Source organism: Pipistrellus kuhlii, unplaced genomic scaffold (genome assembly GCF_014108245.1).
Source record: "Pipistrellus kuhlii isolate mPipKuh1 unplaced genomic scaffold, mPipKuh1.p scaffold_m20_p_10, whole genome shotgun sequence".
Classification (NCBI taxonomy): domain Eukaryota; kingdom Metazoa; phylum Chordata; class Mammalia; order Chiroptera; family Vespertilionidae; genus Pipistrellus; species Pipistrellus kuhlii.
Window position 1 is genome coordinate 21,551,964 of NW_023425405.1, and position 24,284 is coordinate 21,576,247.

A 24,284-nucleotide genomic window follows, 5' to 3' on the forward strand; every position below is an offset into this window, starting at 1 on the left:
GTCCCATAAAAGAAATGTTTGGAACATTCAAGCATTGAAAGGCAATATTTGCAACACACACTTAAAAACACACCATTATGCAAACAAGATTCAAACACTTCCTGAGCCTCAAAAATCAAGGAACTCAGAAAAAGGCACACACAAAAAAGTCAACACAATTCAAATATGGGCAAAGGACTTCAATACACATTTCTAAAAAAAAAAAAAAAGATTTACAGATAGTCATTAAGAACACAAAAAGGTGTTAAATGTCATTAGGCATTAAAGAAATACAAACCAAAATTACAATAAGCTACCAGTTCACATCTATTAGGATGCCTACTCTGAACAACAACAACAACAACAACAACAATAACAACACAGAAAATAACAAGCATTGATGAGGAAGTGAAGAAATTAGAACACTGTATATTGCTTGATGAAATGTAAAATAGCATAACCACTGAGGAAAAGAATATGGCAATTTCTCAAAACATTAGGCAAAGATAACAGTAAGAGCCAGCAATTCCAGCAATTAGGTATGTACCCAAAGGAATTAAAACCAGGGTCTTAGACAATTGTACACTAATATTTGTAACAGTATTACTCTTAATAGCCAAAAGGTGGAAACAACCTAAATGTCCAACCATGGGTGAATGGATAAACATATATGCATATAATTAAATTATTTAGTCTTTAAATAGAATGAAATTCTTATACATGATACATGGATGAGCCTTGAAAGCATTATGCTAAGTGAAATACACTAGATATAATAAAACTAATATTGTATGATTTCACTTTTATGAGGTGCTTAGAGTAATCAAATTTATAAAAGAAAGTAGAGCATTGATTATTAGGGGCTCTAGAGAGCAGATAATGAGGAGTTAATGTTCAATGGGTATCAGAGTTTCACCTTGAGATGATGAGAAAGTTCTGTAGATAAATACTGGTGGTAGTTGAACAACAATGTGACTATAATTAATGCCATGCCAATTGTATACCTAAAAAGGATTAAAGTGATCATTTTATGTGTATATTACCACAATAAATTAAAAAAAAATAAAGCAAGCATAAAAAACCTCTTTTATTATAGTCTTCTAGTTGGGGTTTGGTTGCTAAGTGGGGAGAGAGCCATTCAGGGCTATAAGAAAAAGGGAAGAACCACAACCTCAGAGCCATATGAATCCAGGCAGGCTACACACCTTACTACTTTCCAGTACCTTTATGGAGAAGAGAGATGATCCAGATATTGTTAGTCTAACATCCCTATCTCATGTCTTTGTCTTCGATGGCCAAGCCCAACTTTGCTAAAAAAAAAAAAAAAAAAAAAAAAAAAAAAAGAAAAAAAAAAGATATCCCCTTTTCCCAAGATGTAGGGCTTTCAGAAGATATATATCAGACAACACATACCTATTGACCTATTTCCCATCTCCAGAAATGCTTAGATGAAGTTTGAGATATGGCCTTCAAATATTATTCTGTCCATCCCCTCCCATTAGTAACAGCATGGAAGTTATTGTAGATACTTGTATAGGAAAGTGCCTCTCTCCCTGCCTCCCACCCCAGGCCAGCTGGAGTTACGTCAACAGCAACAGGAATTCTAATCATAGATACATATTTTCCTCTCCATCCCCCTCACCAAGTTCCAGTCCAAGATTCAAGTGTCCCAGAGTGTTGCGACGAAGGATTTCCCAACCCCGGTGACTGCTGCTGCGGGATGTGGTCCTAGACAGGGAGGGTGTTGGGAGGGTCAGAGAGCCTCTGGCTCGAGTCACATTTTCAACCATAGAGGGTTGTTTTTCAGAAAGATGTTCATCCTCCCTGTCTGAAGACTTGAAAGCTTCCACATAGCGAAGCACTCGCAAAGGATTTTGATCATGGAGGCTCTCGATTCTGAGGAGGGGAAAAGGGAAAGCACTCAGTTGAGGTGGGGAGAGATGGGCTGTAGGGACGAAGAGAGGTGAATGGGACACATGTAAGAAAGTGGATCAAGAGGAAATAGGAAGGTAAGGAGCAGAGGTGACATAAGAGCACTCAGGGTCAAGTGAAGGAAAGTATAATAGAATGAAGGACTAACTGGGATAGAGACCAAAGAGCTCTTGAACTCAGGATTTGAGTGTGGGTATGATGGTGGGGGACTATAGGGGAATAGGAAAGAGAAAAAAAAGCCAATTAATAAAAAATTATATCATAAAAATAAGGTAAAATTCAGAACATAAATAAGAGGAGAGAAGAGCCAGGTTAGGAGCTAAGACTAGAGTATGAAGGAGGTTAGCTTCAAGGTAAGAATAGAATGGGGGTTATCTGGAAATAAGATTATAACAAGTTGAGTAGCCCATGTCCACATCCAAGCATATATGTATAGATATATTTTTTCACATGTTACTGCCCTGATGGACATATAGCCAGCCTGGCATCAGCTATCATCATTTCTTCTACCCTCCTGGGCTCTAACCTCCTCCCTCAAACTGGCTAATGCAAGGTCACTATATAGACCTCCCTAAGGTCCAATTGGGGATCTTGAGAATGGAGAAGAGGGTGATAAATGTAGAAGTGGTCACCCTTGTTCCCATGGCATCACACACATTTTTAGTTCATCCACCTCCCTGCCCCCCGCCACCTTCTCTGATAATTGTCACTCACCGCAGGAACCAGCGGTCCCCTAGCCCGTACTTGTACCCACAGATCCCAGAGCGAGGCCACAGAAAGCGAGGCATTTTTCTCTCCAGCATCACGGTGGTGGCCACAATCTGGACAGGGGAGAGAGGTAAAGGAAGAACTCAGAAGGAGCTATGTGGTTCAGAGAACACAGACAGAGAACCCAAGGGCAACTGTGGAATAGAGACAGCAGATATCAGTGGAGATGACAGTCAATCCATTCTCTCACCAGTGCCAGGCACCATGTTATCTGCTTTACTCCTAATTCATCAGAAAAGGACAGAGAATATATTATGAGTGTTTTGAATAAAACAGTGACCCCTACATTAATATTTAGATTCATCAAAAGTGAATCACTACAAAGTAATATCATTTGCTCTTTCATAGGATAGCCATATGCCAATGATCTTGATTTAAGTAAAATTATATAAATAGACTCTCTATGATCTTGAGGATGAAGTAAGGCTGCTAGTGCTCAGGGAACTTGTATCAAATTAAATATCCTAACAAGGAGAAGAGTAGATTAATGACAGCACACTTGACAGGGAAAATTCTAGTGGCATGTCACCATGTTCTGTACTTTGCCCTGCCCTCATTAATTACTTAAATGAAACAGAAGAAAAACTTATCAAATATGCCCATGACACAAAAATAAGGAGAGGCATGTAATTTGCAAGGCGACGAAAGCATATAAAAATGATCTCACCAGACAGGAAGGCTGGGCAGGAACCAATAACATAAAATTTAAGGAAACCAAATATAAGGTTCTTCATGTGTAAGTACAGGAAAACAGTAAAGGAGCTTAGCTAAGTAAGTTGGGTAACAGAGATGTAAGGTTCTAGTTGATCATAAGCTCAATTTTAGATGCTATTCATGGTATTGTGTCCAAAGCAAGGAAGGACATGCCCACTCTTCATACTGCATTCCTCTGGACCATCCCAGTTTTGAAAGGTCCATGATCTATCGGGGCATGAACAGGAGCATGCAGTCAGGATGGATTGGGGCCAGGAAGCTTCATTAATTGAAATGACTGCCAATCCTTTAAAAGCCCAGTTCTCCACTTTCCATTCTTGCACTCTGTGTCTTTCTAGTACTCTACATTTCTCTCAACCTTCTCTCAGTTTCCTAGTTGTACCAAGTTCCTTTTAACCTCAGGACTTTCAATCATTCCATTCCCTTTTGCTAGATAGTTTTTCTTTATCTTGAAAAGGACACTTTTTGTTTTCCTTGTGCTATCTTTTACCTCCACCTCCCTGCCCCCCGCCACCTTCTCTGATAATTTTAAAAAATTAATTTCTTTATTGATTAAGGTATCACATATTTGTCCTCAACCACCCATTCCAATCCTCCACCTTCCCCACTCATGCCCCCAACCCCCTATTGTCCTTGACCACTGGTTAGGCTCATATGTGTGCACATATGTCCTTTGGTTGATCTCTCCCTTTTATCCCCACCCTCACTTTGAGGTCCAACAGTCTGCCCCATGGCTCCTTATCTCTGGGTCTGTTCTTGTTCACCAGTCTATGTTGTTCACCATTTCTGGTAACTTTTGATAATCTCTCCTTCTCTATCAATTGGAGTAGACTTGTCTGCATACAGTTCTGGTTAATTAGTCTTTTCTCCCTAGACTTCTCTTCCACTACCATCATTGCCACTATCCAGTCCTGTAACTCAGACGTATTGCAATGAGATAAAACTGAGGCTGGGATTGCTGGAGGGAAGATGCTCTTTTAAAGGCACATTTCACAGCATCAGGATACAGCATGATTGGGTCCCTTGGCATTGTGCTATGAAGTACACCTTCTCATTCCTTTGGGAGTTTAGAGCTTCCCTTAGAAAAGCTGGACAAAAGTGAACAGAACAGAAGAGCTGGTATAGTGCCTGAAACGATCTGGACTCTAATCAGACATGCCTAAAGTTAGTTTAACTCTTTAAACTTTCCACTTAATAAGACCAACACAAACTCCTCCCACTGCTTTTCTTAAGTCTATTTAAGTTTGATTTTCTGTCCTGTAGCCAAGAGTCCTGAGAGATACAAATCCTAATCTCCATCCTTCTTCCTTGTTCTTCTTAACTGGCTAATTCTTACCCATGTTTAGGGCTCCTCTTGAATGTTCTCCATCAGAAGCCTTTCCTAACTTTCCTATCAGATTTCCCTGTTGCACCCTGTTCTCAACATCTTCTGCTTCTCTGTAACACTTTTATTACAATTTGTACAGCTTCCTGCGAAGTCATTTGTTTGATGTCTGTCTTCCCAACCTCCAGGAGGATACAGCTTGCATTGGTGTGTTTGTGCTTGTATCCCCCAGCTCCTGGATACTTCCCAACTCAACTTAGTTATTATCTAAATAATTATTGTGAAATGAATGAAAAGTCTGAGAGATTAACTAATAGCTCTATTCAAATATTTGAATAGTCCTCATAGGTAAGGGTGTGTTCCACATTATACAAGAAGACTTGGGCCGAAGAATGGAATTATAGAAAAATATGTTTCAGCTCAATTAACATGGCCTTTTATAATAACAAAAAACACTTAAAATGTGAAGTAAGTTTGCCTCCTCCCAATCACTGCCCAAATCCACATGGTAATAAGATCCCAATCAGCATTTTAATAGATATTGAATGACTCTGAGTAATGAATGATTATACAATGGATAGAAACTCAACTAGAGAACCACTAAAGGCATTTCCAACTCTAAAATTTTATTAGTCTATCATGTTATAAAAAAAAAACAGAACGGCCCTGCCAGTGTGGCTCAGTGGTTGAGCATTGATTTATGAACCATGAATTCATGGTTTGATTCCCAGTCTGGGCACAATCCCCAGTGGGGACTTGCTAAGGCAGCTGATCATGTCTCTCTCTCATCAATGTTTCTGTTTCTCTCTCTCTCTCCCTTCCTCTCTGAAATGAATAAAAATATATTTTAAAAACAGATCATAGAAAAGCAGGGAGTTATAGAAGATAAGGTCCAAATTAAAAACTAGGATATGTAAGAACAAGACTGTTTCTAGTTCTTCGTGGATTTAAAGATGATGGCTAGATCTACTTTTCCCTTGTGATCAATATCCTCAGATCTTGGGTGTTGATCCTACCCATTGCTACCATTTTACCCTCCTTTGTCCCCTCGATCTATCCAAATGTATCTCTGGGTTTCCTGTGACTCTCCTAAGAGTCATCCACTATAACATAGTACTCTGATTTTTCCCTCTATCCCCTGCTCCTTAGTAAGAAAAACACTAGAAAAACTTACCTGAGCCCTCCAGAGTTCATCCCGTTCTTGAGCCACTCGCCAGTGAGTGTCACCCATCATGGCTATGAACAGGTTGAGCATAAGCAGTGTGGCGATAATGGCAAAGGCTGCATAGGCGATGTGGTACATGAAAGGCAAATCCACGTCATAGTTGGCAGGGCCATCAATGAGGGTGAGGAAAAGCTCAAAGGTCGTGAACAGTGATGTGGGGTAGTCGTAGAATTCCCCTAGCTTGCTTGGGTCCTCTGTCTGGAAAATGATAAAGAATGCTGCTCCGTCCAAGAAAAAGGCATGGAGATGGAAAAAAAGAGAATTATCTCAATAAGCATTCATTCTACCTCCAACATATATCTCTATACACTGATAGGCACGCATACCAACTTACACACCCATAAATATAGATGTGTGAATGTATACATGTAAATTACATTTTACCTATGGACCTGGCTAATTCTGAGATGTTTTATGCCAAGTTCATCACTCTGGATAATGTTGATATTTAGCCTATCTATACTAATAAAAGAATAGTGTGCAAATTGGCCAGTACGCCATCACAGTAATGACCGAACAGAAGGCTGTGTGGGACAACCAGGCTGGCAGGGGGCATTAGTGAGGAATGACCAAAAGACTGAACAGCAGGCTTCATGGGTGATCAGGCCAGCAGAGAGGACAGTGAGGGGCAACCAGGTCAGCTTGGGGGGGGGGGGCAGTCGGGGTGACCAGGCAGGTAGGGGGATCAGTTAAGGGGAACCAGACTGGCACAAGGGGGCAGCTAGGGGTGATCAGAACATGATGGGGGGAGTTAGGGGTGATCAGGCTGGCAGGAGGGTAGGGGCATTTAGGGGCAATCGGGCAGGCAGGCAGGTGAGCAGTTAGGAGCCAGCAGTCCTGGATTGTGAGAGGGATGTCTGACTGCCAGTTTAGGCCCGATCCCTGGGATTGGATCTAAACTGACAGTTAGACATCCCCCGAGGGGTCCCAGATTAGAGAGGGTGCAGGCTGGGCTGAGGGAACCCCTCCCTCCATGCACAAATTTCATGCACTGGGATATATATATATATATATATATATATATATATATATATATATATGTTATATTGTATATATATATTAGTTATATATATATATATATATATATATATATATATATATATATTAGTTTTACCCTTTTATAGTTCAACTGCTGGTGCAGTTTTTTTGGTCTACTATTTTATGGGATCCTTATTCAATAGGGAATTCCTAAGACAGGAATAGTGCCCTTTGTACTAAGCCCTGGTCTTTGGGAGTTGAGGGGTTCCTCAAATATCATCTATCCAATAGTACATCCTATTGTCTTATGGATGTTCAGTTGAAGACATTGAAGACTGGATTAGAGTTGCTGCCTTTGGCTCTTCCTTTCTCTTTCTGCCTAAAAACTTTCTTCTACTCATTTGCTTTCCCTGTCTCTACCCCTGTCTGCCAATTTCATGCTATGATCCTTTCTCTCCTCCCTGGCATTCTCCCACTGCCCCTAGGGCCTTCGGTGAGCCCCTACTTGCCTCTCTCTACACAATCATTCTTCACAACTCTCTGTCTGTTTTCCTCTCTCATTCTTTGATCTCTCAAAACATTTTTTTTGTACCTCCTTTTGAGAATTCTTTCTCTTTTTTCAACTTTGACCACACATTAAAAAAAACAAAACAAAACAAAACAAAAAACCAAAACATTATGGCCCTAACCGGTTTGGCTCAGTGAATAGGGCATCGACCTGCGGACTGAAGGGTCTCAGGTTCAATTCCGGTCAAGGGCATGTACCTTGGTTATGGGCACATCCCCAGTAGAGGTTGTGCAAGAGGCAGCTGATCAATGTTTCTCTCTCATTGATGTTTCTAACTTTCTATCCCTCTCTCTTTCACTCTGTAAAGAAACGCAATACAATTTTTTTAAAAAGCACATTATATGTTATTTAATGCTTTATGTTTCTTCTTCTATAGTATACATATAATAATAGAAAGCTTACATACTGCACTGTGTGCATACACCATTTTCTGAAAGCCACATGTGGCCAGTCTTTCATGTTTAATGTCCCTCTCACTACAAAGCCCTTTTTCTACATATTCTTTAAGGATCTTGCAGGGAGGGTAGTCAACATGAATGTTATTGGCTCAGAAACTCAGAGCACATGGGTTTACCTTCTAGTCCAACTTGAGCGAATCTGGTTCTATGGGTGTCAGTGTGTGTTTTGACTCACTTTCCTCTGGGATGGGGGAGTAAATAGGAGTGCAAACAAGAACTGAGAGCAAGAGTGAGAGAGAATATACTTAAGAATTGGATCCAAGGATCTCCTGGGGGAGGGGGTAGTACTCTTACCTGAGGCAAATCCCAGAATAACCACAGCCATAAGCCAGCAGAAACGCAGTAAGTCTCCAAAAATCATCTACAGGAAACAGAGAAGGGGAGAGGAGGTGGAGTAATCCTTTTCCCATCAGTTATTGCTAATTGATCAGGAGGTCCCTGGAGTTCCACCAGATCCACTCTGAGTAGTATTTTTCTTTTGGATCCCTCCCTCTCCCTCTGTCTGGGAAGGTCCCATGGATGAAGCCAGAGGAGACTTAGGGGAAAACACCGACCTTCTGAATCATGATGCTGAAGGGACCCAGCATCTGGAATCCTCGGGCAAAGTATATAACGCTGCACCAGCCCAGTACCAGACCAAGGGACATGGGCACCACTTCCCCTCTGGTGTTGGAGAGCCTCATCACCATGGTCACCAGCACTAGGGAGGCAGAAGTGATGCTGGGGGGAGAGCAGAGAGCAGGAAGTAAGGGGAAGGCTGGATATTCTAGGTGCTCTCCAGCATAGTCATAACTTGGGTGGTACCTACACATTTAGACTTAGTCTTTATATATGAAACAGACATATAGGAAAAGTCAGCTGAGGTCTAGGTCCCAGAGAGACCTACAGCAATTCTGGTGAGGGGAGGCATGGGGCTGGAAGGAAGGGACACTCACATGATGACATGGAATGGCCCACCAAGAACAGTCTGTCCAAAATAGCGAGAGGCACCAACCCTGAAGATGTCTGGGATCTGGAAAGAGGCCAGTAAAACAAAAATACCATGAAGTTTGCAGTTCAGTCTGGAGCCTCGGGTAGATGGCCTTGGCCTGGACCCCATGTGTACCTCACCTCTAAGATCAGCATGATCAGAGCCCCGACGATGGTCACCAGCTCCCCCACCAGCCGGATTTTATCCTGTTCAGTTACATAGGCCTCCTATGAAGGGAAATTCAGGATGAGAAATGATTTCTGATGAATGGAGACTCAAATTCTTTTGGGAAAGTGGTCTAAAGCAATGGTGGGGAATATCAGGCCCACAGGTTATATAAGGCCCACAAAATCATTTGGTCTGGACTTTCCAAGTATTATGGGTGAGTTAATGAAATGTTTGACGAAATATAGCAGACTAATTTTTTTTATACCACGCTAATTTTTAAGTTGATAATTTTGTATGCCCTGCAATTGATGTTATAAATATTCAAATGGTCCTTGGCAAAAAAAAAAAAAAAAAAAAAAAAAAAAAAAAAAAAAAAAAAAGGTTCCACACCCCTGGTCTAAAGTAACTAAAGTCTATCCAAAATGAAGAAAAGATCACCTTTCTACACCACCAGGCCCTGGATGGTTTTGTCATTGTGGCTAACTCTGTGACCAGGCCATTAGTCTGTATATCTATATGTTGCTTATACTGATAACTTAAGTAATACCCTAGGCATGTCAACTTTTATGTTATGAGTGGTAATTTATGATATATGTACCAAGAGGCTGCGATTACATTTCAGAGCATCAGGTTTAGAAAGTTATTGTAACAGGAAGAGGTATTAGTGGCTTGGAATGGTTTCAGCTATGCAGAAATTCCAGCTTTTCCAATACCATTGTGGTTCCTGGCAGGTAGAAGGGACTATAAACATACCACAGAATTCAGTTTCCCATGTGAAGCCAGAACCCACTAACTCTAGCACAACCTCAAATAAGTCACTAGACCTTCCTGAGCTTGAGATTTCTCATCTGAAAAATGAAACTCTGATGCTTGCCTCTCCAGGGTTTAGTGAAGAAGGAATTAGATGATGTACTTGGTTGTACTTCAAAAACCATAAAGTACTATAGAAATATTTATCGTGGTTTTCTAAGGACTTGTCAATGTAGAAAAGAGCAGACAAGGTGCTAAGACATTATATGGACTTTAGTTCTGAGGAAGGGCCCCGTCTTGTCCTGAGCAGTAGGTGTAGAAGGTATAGTTCCATGTTCAAGAGAAAAAGAAGACCATCCTTTTTGGATGCATATTATGGCATAGTGACTCTTTGCAACATTATACAGACATAGTGATGGAATTCTACAATAATGATCTTTAACTTTTTTGAAGTTATGAGCACATCTGAGAATATAAAAAAGACTACAGACCCTCCTTCTAGAAAATGGTTCATACATATTTAGTCCACACATAAATTTAGACAAATAATTCAACACATTTAGGTACCCTTTACACTTTGGAGAACTCTGTTATCCACAGTCACATATCTGAATAGTGTACCCAAGTTAGGAGTTGAGGGACCCTGGAGTCAGTGTGAAAGTTGATGATTTCAGCTGGGGAGGATATGATTGCTCATGAGACGTAAGGAAAGCTAAGTAACTTTACTCTGCTAATAAACTGGAACCTCTTAGCATCCCTCTGAAGGCTACTTCAGTGGTGCAATCACTGGTCCAGTGAGAGGCATAGCTTTTGAAATAGGAAGAAATGTCATATGGAGGTGATCTATGGTATAAAGAAAGTACCCACCAAGTGCCCCATAGCTCAGAGTGTATAGATCAACTCAGAAGAAGCCAAGAAGCTAACCTTTAAGAGTAGCACCAGACTGACCAGCAGATGGTAGAAATGTTTCAAATACATCATATGAGGCCAAGAAAGACTGGAAAAGAGTTGGTATCTATGCCTGATGAACAGTGTGATCTAACAACCTGTGACTAGACTTTAGCTACATTTTGTTTAAAGAACCGATGATCTATAAACTTCTCTGACATTTATCTGTCTTGAGAAACTAGTTAACTTTATTTTATCATATAATGGGAAATTTCATTTTCCTTTGTTTTTAAGGAAGCTCAGAGTTCTCTTTTCATCCTCATCCCTAGAAGCTACTTTGAATACCCTCTCTTCTGTCCTGAAATTCAGTTAACAGGCCTTGTCCTTTATCTTAATATTCCCATGACACCTGTCTCCAATTGTAAAACATGCCAACTCCTTTTGGGATCACAGTAATTAGTAGGATAAATAAGTACGTTAACTATAGAAACAAAATAGGACTAAATATAAAAATAACTGTATCAATGTCATATATATGTCCACAGAAAATTTTTGAATTCCTTTTAAAACTTTGTATCTTGACTCTTGCTAGTGTGGCTAAGTTGGTTGAGTGTTGTCTCATGCACTCAAAAGGTCACCATTCAATTCCCAGTCAGGGAACATACCAGGGTCGCAGGCTAGATTTCTAGTAGGAGGTGTGCAGGAGGCAGCCAGTTGATGTTTCTCCCTCTCCCTCTCCCTTCCTCTCTTTCTCTAAAAATCAATTAAAATTCATATTTAAAAAATTATCTTTAAACTTTGTATGTTGGTTGAGTATGTCTATGAAACTGCCACCAACCTTTCCTTGGCTCAATTAAAAAGAAAAGAAGTAAATGTGCACAAATTGGTCAGGTGAGTCCTAGAGGAGAGTGGCACCAGCTCTTCCCCAGAAATGAAAAGGTGAAACCCCCACTAATGGAAAATGTTGGGGACAATTTCTATCACCACCACCTCCTTCTGGGATTTCCCCTCACCAGTACCATTAGCTTGTTTAGTAGATTCCATTATAGGTATGCAATCCCTGAATAACAGAGGTGTCCAGAAACCCCAAATGTTTGTATCTGTTCCACCTGGGATCTGATAACCCTAAAAAGTAGTTTCCTTCACCACTTTGTTGCCAAATGTCCTTTTCCTTAAACTAGGCAGTAGGGTACCACGGGCTCCTTCCTCCATCATGTTTCCCTGGCTCACCCTTACTTAATCCTCAAGAGTTAAGTCACAGCTATCCTTCTGGGGTAGATGACTCTTCTATAGGTTCATGGTGCCACTCTGTTCATAGCCCTCACACTAAAATCATCGGAGCACTCTAGGTCTCACCAGTAAACTTAAGAGTTCCCCGAGAGCAGGGACATCTAACTGACTTTTCACTCACAACATAGTAGGTGTTCCCATAATAAGAAAGCAAAGAAAGCCAGAACCAGTTTGCTCAGTGGACAGAGCATCGGCCTGCAGACTGAAAGGTCCCAGGTTCGATTCTGATCTAGAGCATGTACCTTGGTAGCGGAAACATCCCCAGTAGAGGGTGTGCAAGAGGCAGCTGATTGATGTTTCTCTCTCATTGATGTTTTTAACTCTCTATCCCTCTCTCTTCCTCTCTGTAAAAAATCTATAAAATATATATTTTTTTAAAAAAAAGAAAGCAAAGAAAGAAGGAGGGAAAGGAGAGGGTGAGCAGGTAGATAGCAGCTGAGCATGATACAGTTATTTTTATATTTAGTCCTATTTTGTTTCTATAGTTAACGTACTTATTTATCCTACTAATTACTGTGATCCCAAAAGGAGTTGGCATGTTTTACAATTGGAGACAGGTGTCATGGGAATATTAAGATAAAGGACAAGGCCTGTTAACTGAATTTCAGGACAGAAGAGAGGGTATTCAAAGTAGCTTCTAGGGATGAGGATGAAAAGAGAACTCTGAGCTTCCTTAAAAACAGAAGAATGGTCAAGGGGGACTCAGGATGTGGGAATGGGGGAAAGGGTAATAACTAATTGGGCTTTTCTTAGATTTTCAGATTCCTAGCTCAAGGTCACTTAAGTAGGCATGACTAATATTACACAGAAAATATTCCACCCCACCTCTTTAAAAACAAGTACCTTCCAGAAATGACCAGAAGTCTTTACATCATCACATGCCTTGAAATTTCAGGTGTTGTCAGCAGCTCACTCCCCTGCAGAGACTGACTTCAATGAGAAATTGGCCCAGTGAGATTGCTCACACTTGCCAGCTGGCTGAGCTCATTGCCTTGAAGGGAATGCCCAGAAGGGATATGCATAGCACAAACATGTACCACCAGGGGGAAGGGTGGGGAGCAAGCATGAGTCACCTGGGAGGAAACTGGGAGGGCTCCAGAAAAAGTCCTAAACCCACTTTTCCTTCCCAAGACCCAACTCTTACAAAGAAATAAGCTCAAAGAAAGAGTCCTACTGGCTCATAATGAAGAGTTACTCTGATCCTCTCAAATATAAAGGGGTTTCTTATTAGGCTGTCCATCAGAAACAACTGAGAAGTTTTTGTCATGACATCCATAGCCAGGCAAACACTGGGGTCACTAAGTCAATTAGTTTGGATCAGAGACCTAACATTTTTTTTTTAAAAATGTAGGTGTTTTTTCTATATTTTAAGTTGAGGACCACTAGGCCAAAAATGAGGAAAATCTTCTAGTTCCCAGCTAAGACTGCTTTCCAAAGATTTATTTCATGTCTTGGTCTCTGCATTTTCTCAGAGGAGTCCTTACCACAGAAGTAAGACCTACACTATATCCTATAGAAAAATAGTTCCTGTGATCAAATCTAAAAAATAGACAGTAGTTTTGGTAGCTAAAAGTGGGAGGCACTTCCGTAAGTAACTCCCTGCTCTTGCACTCCAGTGTCTCTCATTTTTCCAGGGAAAGATTAGATGTGGCCAGATAAAGATGAGTGAGTGTGCAGGCCCAGGCTCAGGGCAAAGCCTAGAGACATACTTTTCTCATGCAATGGATCCCCTAAGAAGAAAAACTGAAATCCAGCACATTGTCTGGAGGGAGAAATGGTTTGGCTACATATTAAAGGGGAAGTTCAGAGTGAAGCAGATTAGAACCCCAGACCCAGCTCTGCCCTCACTAGATAAGTGTTTTTGTCAAAGTATTTAACCTTTCTTGATTGACTTCAGAGTCACTGTCTTAAAAATGGTGATAATAATATTATTTATTTATTAGGACATGTATGAGGATCAAATGATATGAAAGTGTTTTATCATCCAAAATAGGGTCTAAAAAATTAAAGCATCACCTAGCAGTGAGTCAGAAATGCAGAATTTTAAGAGACAAAAAGGAAATTTGATGATGGAAAATCTTCTTCAAGAGACAAAGAGGAGATCTGATGGTGAGTGACTAATGCCCTCTTGCTGACCAGCACGTCAGGAATCTAATTATTGGAGTGATTGACTTAAGACTGGACAGCTAGAGCTAAGTCAATCTCAAAGATGGAAATTGATAATTCTCAGCCCTGTTAATAATTCTCAGACTGCTCCAGAACCCATGAGATTCACCAAAGAAATCCTACAGTGACTGAGACTGAAATCTCGTGTCTCCAGATTGATTAATTTAATTGGATGTTAAAGTATTCATTTATCTAACAAAAATCTCCATGGGCTAACAAAATCTGTCAACAATTGCATTAATCAAGTCAACACATGTATTGGTCCATTTTCATTTTCCCAAGACTTTCAAGTAACAAAAAGCCAGGAAAAAAAAGAAAAATTTCTATTAGCAACTAATCTGGTGAATCATGAAAGCAGAAACTTTCAGATTATGGTAATAGGTGTGGGAGCCCCTGATCTGATCCAAATTGACTTAACTACTGAATGCAAGGAACACAAAAAGTCCGTAAACTCAGGACCACGTCTCAAGGAGCAATGCCAAAGAATAGGAACCTTTCATTGGTGAACTTTGCTACCCAAACCCCTTACAATAGCATTCTTAACTCTCTTCCTCTCCCTTCCCCAAACAGGGAAAGATATTTGAAAGTCAAGAGTCTTCTGTTTGAGTCAATAATTACTTAAATAGTAGAGGGTGGGAGGCACTTCTATATGTGACTCACTGCCCCTGCACTCCAGTGACCCTCATCTTACCAGGAAAAGAGAAAAAGGATAAAATAGAAAAAGAAAAGAATAGGAGAGAAAAAAATAAAGGATGAGTAGACACAGTCAGATAAAATTATGCTTCACCTAGTCCTGAGGCAAAGGGAGGGGTTTTACAATATAATTTAGACTATCTGGGTCAAAGGAACATGTTTGTACACAATTAGTCCTGCCCCAAAGAGAAAGAGTCACACAGGGAGGAGACTTGGTGCTAATTAATCATCTGGCAGCACCCAACTGTCGGGCCAGACAGCTATCTCCATTCTAGATCCAGAAAATCCCTAAGCAAGCTTGAGACGAAGGAAGGCTGGGAATTAGTACATCTGCAGAAATAGGGCTGGGGATGTTGAAAAAGCCCAGCCACCCCCCAAATCCTTCACGTTTATATTGTTTTCTACTTCTAGCCACCCACCCATTCACTTAGCCATCTTCTAAAAGTTCTTAGTTCCCCAGTTTGATCTCCATACTGGGGTTCACCCTCATGCCCATTTCAAGATGCATGGGACACAAACTCCCCTAAGCACCCATGCCTTCCTTTTTTTATGAGACAGAAGCTCTGGATACATGAGCAATTGTCTATGTATTTAGAGTTGATTATAGAAGCAGAAGAGATGGAGTGTCTTGATCTACTTTAGGGTTTGACCCTGTTCCTTCTCTGTGCATACCACTGTCTTAGGTCTAACTCTACTCCTTAGCCTATGCATTTTATGTTCTCATTCAGACACTAGTCCGGGCTGAGTTATACTCATGGCTGGTCTATTCTGCATAGAGCATACATCTCCAGTCACCTGCCTCCTACTTGCATGGCTAAATTCTTCTTCCTCTGTCTCACTTCCTGCCCACATTCCTGCAGCCCCTTTCAGCTCTTTTCAGATCACAGGACAAAAAAGCTGTACTATGAAAATTCAACCAGCCCAATGTAGGCCTTGCTTCCTTGAACAGCAGACTCTTACATTTCTGCCACACATCTACTCAGTGTCCTCATCACCCAGGTCTCTGAAGGACACCACAGGATACAAACCCACCAGAGAAAATTTGCTTCCTAGATTATTTGCTTCGGCCTGCTACCCGATACAGGTATCCTCCTGCAGCGTATCTGACAGGTGGTCAGACAGCTGATACATTCTTGCCATTGTGCTCATATTGACAGAGCACAGAAGAGAATGGAAGCCAGAGGGCTATGGTGACCTCACAGAGCAGAAACGGGCCCAGACATGAACATGGAGCATGATTTCCCTTCCGTTAGGACAACAGGGTTTCCCTTCAGGTTCACATTACAAAAGACTGGTCCTCTCACTACATTGAAAGGAATTTTACCAATGCACAGTATTCCTAACACCAAGCATTCTTTTACAAGTAGAGAAGCCACAACTCACTGGACAAGTGTATTTTTACTCAGTAAGCCTCATCTCTAGTACCCTTATCTCATGTCCAACTTCTATCTGGGTGCTTAGAAGCCTAAAGCTGTTAGAGCACAGTGAAGGGTGTCTTCCCTATATATTATCACTTTGGTCTCCAGCACCATCGCCCCTTTCATCTCCTTCGGCGAAGAGTCACCTGTAGCAGCTTCTGTTCCAGAAGGGTGATATCTCGGGAATCTGTGTGATTGTCGCTACGAAACTTGAGGGGGCGATAGACGCAGCACATGGTGAAGCAGCTCATGTAGAGCACATACAAGGCACCCAGAATGCAGAAGTAAGGCCTCCCATATTTCCTCCACTTGAAGCTCACCAGCTGCTTCACGGGGGTATGTTCCAGAATCTGGCGAGCCTGCCATGGAAGGAGAATGTAGTTTGGGGTGACCAACATAGTGAGCAGTATGGAGCTTCCCATTGGGTCCCCTATGGGCAGGGCAATCACCAGCAATGACATCATCATTTTTTTTTTTTTTACAGACAACTAGTAAACATCTTCTATATGCAAGGGCTATGGGTAAAGTGTTATAGAAGTGAACACAAGACACTATAACATCATTGAGGCATTGAAGAATGAGCAGCACCACATAGTTGAGTGAAGGGAAAGTTCATAAGATCATTCTATGAAGTAGTAGCAATTGCCAAGGCAGGAAGGTATGAGAAGCCATTTGCAGATGAGATATGGTTGGGGATAAGAGATAACCTGCTGGCAGTGATGGGCAGGAGTTAAAATGAATGAATTCTATAATGGACAGATTATCCTACATCATGAATGTTAAGGTGGGGAGTTGGAACTTTTTTTTTTTTAACATAATGGGAAGCAATTGGGATTTTAAGCAAGGAAGTAGTCAAGATTTGTTCTAGAAGTCTTATGGTCTGAAAAAAAGTGATAGAGGACCCAGGTAGTGAATGTGGCAATGACCTCTGATGTAACTAGATAGTGAAAGATTAATGATACAAATGTGAGATGGTAATGGACATCTCAGAAAGTATAAAAATGCAAATATTTTTTTTTAAAAAGGAAAATTCAAAGTACATCTGGAGAGATTAACCATCAACAGAACAAATATATTTTCCATTAAACCTAGAGAACAGAGAGAGAGTGCAGTTTCCAGATATATGTGGCAGGACAGAGCAGGAAGAAAAAGAAGGTAGGAGTCTGGGTCTTCTGGTGGAACTAAGGGGGAAGGCAGTGAGGGATATAAAAGAAGCTGGAAAAGAACTTTGAAGGAATAGAAAACTAGCTGACAAAGACAAGAATAAAACCTATAGGAGAATATTGAGTCAGCTGAAATCAGAGACCAAGGACTTGTGGTGGCACAATCTATCAGAGGGAGTAGGCTCTAATGAGGTACACCTGTTTCTAGTAATATTCTCTGAGGAAGTTCATACAAACTAGCCACTCACCTTTTCTTCTATTCATTACCACTTAGTCATCTGATTTTATGGCTCTAGAAAGATTCCTAAGAAATTAACAGCTGGCAAATAACAGAAGCTATATCTGGCCACTATCTTAGAAATTCCCAGTAGTTTAAATATTTTCTCCTCTCTACCTGTCTTTAAAATATTTGCCTTTCCCTCATATCACTCAACTTAAGCTGACCATGTTTTTGCCTCTCTAGAAAGCTCTCTTTTTTCTTCCTCATCTTTCTGAAAATCCCTGATTCCTTCTTAAAGACCTACCTCAGGCACTTCTGGGACCATTGTCTCTGGTCCACCCAACCTCAATTTTGCTGCCATTATGCACAGTACAAACTCCTGGAATGGTATACATTGTACTTTACTGCAATTATTGAGGAAGGGGACTGTAATTGAGGGAGTTGACAGATAGGAACTGTGTTTTGTTTAGTATTGCTGTATTCTCAGTTCCTTGTACAGCATCTGGGACACAGAAGATGTTCAATATACTGAATGAATAAATTAATGAATGAATGGTAGTAAGCAACCTCCATTTGGAGAGTTCCTTATCTGAAATGTCAGTATGAAAAAAGTTAGGGAAAGGGACTAGAGCTAAGCAGAGGGAACACGCAGTCAGGAAAGGCGTGTTGCTTGGACTTTTCTCCCAAAGGTTCCAGGAGTCTTATCTCCATATATTACTAGGTGAGGAAGTGTCTGGAACTCAGGATCTTAGCAAATGGTTAGGCTCTGCACAAACACATGACAGTCCCTGATCCTCCATATCATCCTTACCTCCCGCTTCTTAGAGGAGACCACGAGCTCCAGAAAGGACACTTTCTCTCCCCAGGAATCGATCTCTGTGAGGTCATAGAGAGTGGAGGTCAATGGGCCGTAGGTCCACTGGATGTGCTTCCGCTTCTGCATCAGATGTTGGAACATCTGTGAGAACACAGCAGTGAGTTGGAGTGTCAGTGTGTGAAAAGCTGGTCCAGGAGAACACCACCACTGAAGAGCTTGGCACCCATTCCTCAGGACTGACTGACAGTCGGAAGGTAGCAAGCCTTTGATTACATAAACATTATTTTTTTTTATTATTATCTTTCCTTACAAAGACCTAAAAGAAAAGAACAGGCAAAGGGAGCAGACCTTTGGGTTTCCAGTAGATATTCTAAAGAATGAGCCTCAGGGATTCCTGAGGCTGAGGCTTTTATTGACAGAGTTGGAAGGGACTACCATCCTTCTGGAGAGTTTGGCGAGAAGGATCATGAGAACATGTAGAGATGAAGGATGTCCCTCACCACAGTATTGCCCTCTACTCCAGCCAGCTTGAAGGGGGTAAGACCCTGGTGATTGGGCACAAGGTCCAGGGATTGCAGGTGGCCCCCACGCCCATCATAGGACAGCAGCAGGTTGTACATCTGGCAGGCAAAGGTCTTGTTGGGCTGGAAGATGAGGATGTGCAACACTGTGTTTCCTAGGGAGGACACCAGTGTCATGTGGCTACTGGACCCTAGTCCCCAGTGGTTCCCATGCCCCCCCCACAGTGGGCCTGACCATTGTCCCAGACCCTACTCTCCCATTCCCTTCCTGTTCCCTAGGTCCTTTCCACACTCCAGTGCTTACCCAGAGAGTCCTGGGCCCGGATGTTAGCTCCATGTTCAATCAGCAGACGCACGATCTCCTCACTGCCCACGCAGGCAGCAAAGGACAAAGGGTGCTCCCCTGGGGAGATAGAAGGCTCCATGGCATGAGTGCAGGCTGGGATGGGCACCTTCCCAGTGACTGCCTGTTCCTCCACACAGCTCAGCTCTGGACTTGGGACACTTGTCAGCAGAACCAGAGGCAGAGATGGTGCAGAGGCCCTGAGGGAATGAGCTCTGGCCTTAAGCCCTATAAGAATTAACCCCAGTCCAACCCAACCCCCTCAGGCACAGAGCTCTCCTCATCCCATCCTCCCCTGGCTCTTGCCCAGCCCTGGCTGTGGTTCTCACCAAAGTAGATTTGGTTGTGAGGGCTGAGGTGAAAAGCTGTGCCTGTAGCTCTGGCAGAGACGCTGGCCCCGTGGGCGAGCAGGGCTCGTACCAAGTTCACATTCTGGTTCATGATGGCCACGTGCAGTGCAGTTTGACCTGGTTCAGAGAGAGCCCTCAGTCAAAGGGTCTGTCCCCATTTCTTCCAAAGGTGCACCATCTGCCTGGCTTGCTGGAGATCCCTGCCACATCCTTGAATAGATTTATGCCCTTAGCTCTGCAAACTGGGCTGTGGCTGAGGACAATGCATCCCTCAGGCTGTTTACTGCATTGTCCCACGTCTTGGCTTTTGGAGACAGGGCATAATTGCAATCACTCTAGTGTTGCTGTGAAATAAATAGAGTCCTGCCCTTCAGGGAACATGAAAAGAGTTGAAGGGAAATAATAAATAGTTTGAGGAAGTCATGGAAGCCAAAACCAGAACCTGTGTATTCCTCCCAATTCAGGCCCATGTGAACAGGTCCTCCCTTACATGTTTCCACCTCAAAAAACTAAAGGCTCCTCACCTACAAATGGCTCACACAGGGTGGACTCATTGACCAGCTCCGGGGCAGCCTCCATCAGCACCATAGCAGCCTCCAAGTTGTCATAGAGGGCCGCTATGTGAAGTGCTGTCTCTCCCAGGGCTCCTGGAGAACAGTAAGACAGTTGCATCAAACACTCCCCTCCAGGAACAGACCGCTTTGCAGAAACTCTGATAGTTCTATCACATTAAACTCTGAGTCTACCTCTTTGCTGAAAGTCGCAGCTTCTGTCCAACAGAAGTTTCTTTAAGACACACAGGTCATTGGCCTTGGCAGCCTGAAGTAGTGGAGATTCTTGAATCCTGGGGGAAAAAATGAACATGAGTGATGCAGATACAGAATTGCAGTATCTGAGAGCAGAGCTGTTATATCACACTAGGCCTGGAATCATTGATTGGGAGACTCAGCAGAGGCTTGTAGTGACCAGGGGAGGAAGGCCTGGGCCGTGGAGTGAGTAGCCCTGGTGGCCAGGAGAGGAGGCCATCAAGCCAAGATAAATCCATCAAGCTGTGTAAATGTTTTAGGAGCTTGGGGAGCTGAAGCAGGTCAGGGAGATGGAACTTTGGTTTCCGGTTGACACTCTGGCCTGAGGAGTTTGCGAGATCAGAACTGGGCAAGAGAGGATGAGGCGGGCCAGGTGTGAGAGCCACATGTGTTTGTGAGTTGCTGATATTCTGATTACCCCTCTGGACTGTTTAGGTTCACATCCATGTGGGAGGCAGGGGGAGTTTGGGGTGGGTTATGGAGAATCTATTCCTTCTGGGTGTTGCCCTTAAATTGAAAAGTTTGAATACTCCTGTTGTAACTAAGGGGGAGCACAATCTGGAGCTTCTCAAACAGAGCAGCTTGGAGTGAGTGGGGGCACCCTGTGGAGAGGCCAGCCTTTGTTTCCCCTGCCTCGATGAGACAAACAAGAGACAAAGCTGAAGCCCACCCTGCTGGATGAGTCAGTATTAGCTGCCTGTGAAGATGACCACAGGGTCTGGCAGGTTGAGGGTCATGAGGGAGAGACAAAAGGCAAACAAACTGACTTGTGACCATGATGTCTCCCAGCCTCAGATTCCTCTTCCAGTGGCCCCATGAACCATTGGAAAGAGTGTTTTACTTAACAAATCAGCTCTTTTTTTTTCTTTCTCAAGGCAGAGTTTAGGTCTATCTTCTCTAATTTAAGGACCACTTTCGGGAGGGATCAGCAGAGAGAGAGGCACAACCCCTGCCCCATCTCACCTGGATCCTCAGTCCCAGCCCCAGCTCAGGGTGGCCAGGGCTAGATTTCCAGAATTCAGCTCTGTGCTGAGGGCACATCACACAGGCTGTCACCCCAAGCCTCTAGCCCACTGTCCCCTGCAGAGGGATGGTCTGCCTTAATCCCAGTCCAAAGCAGAGACAGAGGTGGGAGGCCAAAGGTTCCATCGCAGGGCCTGGGGTGGGTGCTGCCGAGCAAGCAGAGAGCCTTTCCTGGAATGAGGGTTCAAATTGCACGTAGGCCCTGCTATACAATTTACAAGGCCTGGTGCAAAAAGAAAGTGCAGGACCCCTTGTTTAAAACAGAATTATGAATTTCCAGATGATAGCAGTGCATTAAATGGAGTGCGGGGCTTTTCTGAAATCCAGAGCCTTATGCAACTGTAGAGGTCACCTGCCTGTGAAACCAGCCCTGGCTGGACCCCTGATCTGCCGATATGTGTGCTCAGCTCATTGTCAGAGCTCCCATGCTCTCCCATGGGATAAAAGTTCCCCAAACACTCCCATGCAGAGGCCTGCCCACAGATGGGTCCCTGCCCTGCCTGTGCTTCTGGGATCTGGACCTCGGGGCTAACTAGCTAAGAAATTACCTGCCCTCAGGTGTATCAGCCCCACCTACACTGAGTGTCCCAGAAGCAGACACAGGCTTTATCAATGGCTGTATTTCCAGTCCCCAGCATACCACGGCACAGATAAACTGGTCACCAATTGGTGGGCTCTCAGGTCTGAGAGCCACTGGTTTTCCATGAGATCCAAAAAGTTGGCGACAGCTGAGTGAACTGAGGACTCACCAGTGTCACCCGGGTTTCCCTCCTTGGCTGGCAGCTCCAGGTGAACAAAGCTTTCCTCCTCTTTCCCACCAATCCATTTCCATTTCTACTAACACTGATTCCTCCCTCTTTCTTCAACCCACAGGGTCTCATTCCTTCCCCAGCAACCTGTTCTTCACCAACCTGCACCTACCTGCAACTCCCCTAACACACTGGCTTCTTTTCTTTGATCCCTCTTGTCCCCACCCTCTTCTCCCACCAGGTAGGCAGATGAGATCTCTGCCTCTAAATCTATGGAATCCATATCAAGGTCTCCCTGTGGGGCTCAGCTCCATCCCCCACCCCTCACCACTAAAGGGACAACCTGGGTTTTGTGACCATAACGGTAGGTTGGGAAAAAGGGCACATCCAAGTGCTTGGCGCTGAACTCTGGGGATAGACTGGAGTGGGCAGGAAGGTCTGTGGATCAGCGAGAGGTGGGATGCCGCGTGACTGGACAGCTTACCTCTTCTGTTGCAGCATGTGGGCCTCATCCAGACGCTGATCCCAATCTTTCTCTCTGAACATCCATGAGGTCAGAAGTTTCTGGAGGTGGGTGCAGGGCCCTTTCACCTTGGGTGGAGGAGTCCCCATATCTTCTTTTTGCAAGCACTGCCAGGTGATGGGACGCGGTGAAGAGGCAGATCCAGGACTCAGCAGCTGAGGAAGTGGCCAGGTTTGCTTAGCGTTGGGAGTGAGAGTGAGTGTAACTCCCGGGCTATTTGTGCAGCCTGTGGTTGTGGTGTGTGTGTGTGTGTGTGTGTGTGTGTGTGTGTGTATGTGTGTGTGCGCGCGCGCTTGTGCACGGGTGACTGGCTGCCCTGTCACAAGAGAGCAGCTTTACTTAGAAGGGGAGGAGCTGTTTCTAGAGTGAACCTCTGGGACAGAGAGCCTGCCCCACAGTCAGGAGGGAAGAGGGGAGGGAACTTTAGCAGTGGGTGGAGGCTGAGACCTGGACAGGTGAGGGGCAGGGCAGAGCACTCTGAATGGGAAGTAAGGGAGAGACCTGAAAGCTGGCTCCCACAGCAAGGTGAGCAGTCAGTGGGATGCAGGTGATCAGGAAATCATGTCCTCCAGCTGGGCCATCAGCTTGGTTTGAATCCTGGCTCTCTCAGCCCTTGCAAATCAGCTAGGTGAGCTTTCTGTGCCTCAGTCTGCTAATCTGTAAAATGGGGAGCACCTCTGCTTTCTCATGGAAGTGGCTGTAAAGCATGATTCTAAGAACTCAATGATGTTTATTTTCCTTCCAGAGATGAGCTTAGAAGCCCCTGGAGCTGCTTCTCTGAGTAGTGGTCATCTCTGTCCTCAACCCTGCAGCCCTGACTCACAAAAGGGAGTCTAGGCCACCTCTCCTCTGTGAGAAACTCACTCTTCTCTTCCAGCTACTTGAAGACCCCATCAGAGGAGACCTTCAGAGGGCCCTGTGTTTTCACAGCAGGAAGCGAGGGCAGGTGAAAGAGGTAGACCCACCCACCTTTGGGTCCCTCTCCAGGAATGAGAGAGCAGGAGGAAAGAGTAAGCTAAACTGTCTAATATAACAGTTTCTATTTCTCCTTCTGATTTTTTCAAAGCAGAACATTCCTACAACTGAACTATAGACATTCAATAGCCCTAAGAGGTAGGCGGGAATAGGGAGGGTTCTCTTTATTTCATAAGTGAGAAGACAAAGATGGAGCTCCAGCAGGGAGTGTGAGTACCCACAGCAAGTAGCAAAACTAGAACTGGCTTTAAAGTTGAAATCTAAGCTCCAGATCACATGCCAGACCTTGTTGCTTCTTGGGAAATCTTCTGCCTATAAAGATGTGAGAGATTTGAGTGGAGATAGTCGGGGACCCTCCCCCTTGGAGGTCACCAGGAGCAGGGGAATGCTTCCTTCTTTTGCTGTTAAGAATGAAGGTGTTTTTTTCTAGCAGTTGCAAGGTGGACAAAACAACCTTTAGAGAAGGACAGGAGTTGAAAGGAAAATCAAAAAGGCAAGGAAGAGT

General features: G+C 43.4%; 1 protein-coding gene across 2 annotated transcripts; it reads right to left on the reverse strand.

Moving 5' to 3' along the window:
- Window positions 1–1,313: 1,313 nt before the first annotated feature.
- On the reverse strand, window positions 1,314–23,093 carry TRPV5 (transient receptor potential cation channel subfamily V member 5). 2 transcript variants are annotated; one of them, XM_045577711.1, is made up of 15 exons: window positions 22,766–23,093; window positions 20,450–20,547; window positions 20,228–20,350; window positions 19,683–19,820; window positions 19,315–19,413; window positions 18,990–19,165; window positions 18,484–18,630; window positions 16,610–16,648; window positions 9,057–9,143; window positions 8,882–8,958; window positions 8,501–8,666; window positions 8,241–8,307; window positions 5,892–6,160; window positions 2,626–2,732; window positions 1,314–1,875 (listed from the first exon to the last, which is right to left on the reverse strand). In XM_045577711.1, the coding sequence occupies exons 1-15, from the start codon at window positions 22,891–22,893 to the stop codon at window positions 1,587–1,589; spliced, it is 2,010 nt and encodes a 669-aa protein (XP_045433667.1). In that variant the 5' UTR covers window positions 22,894–23,093; the 3' UTR covers window positions 1,314–1,586. The 2 variants fall into 2 exon arrangements, with proteins under 2 accessions (XP_045433667.1, XP_036284993.2); XM_036429100.2 differs by having other exon boundaries at window positions 16,436–16,648; window positions 22,766–23,092.
- Between the last annotated feature and the right edge of the window lie 1,191 nt (window positions 23,094–24,284).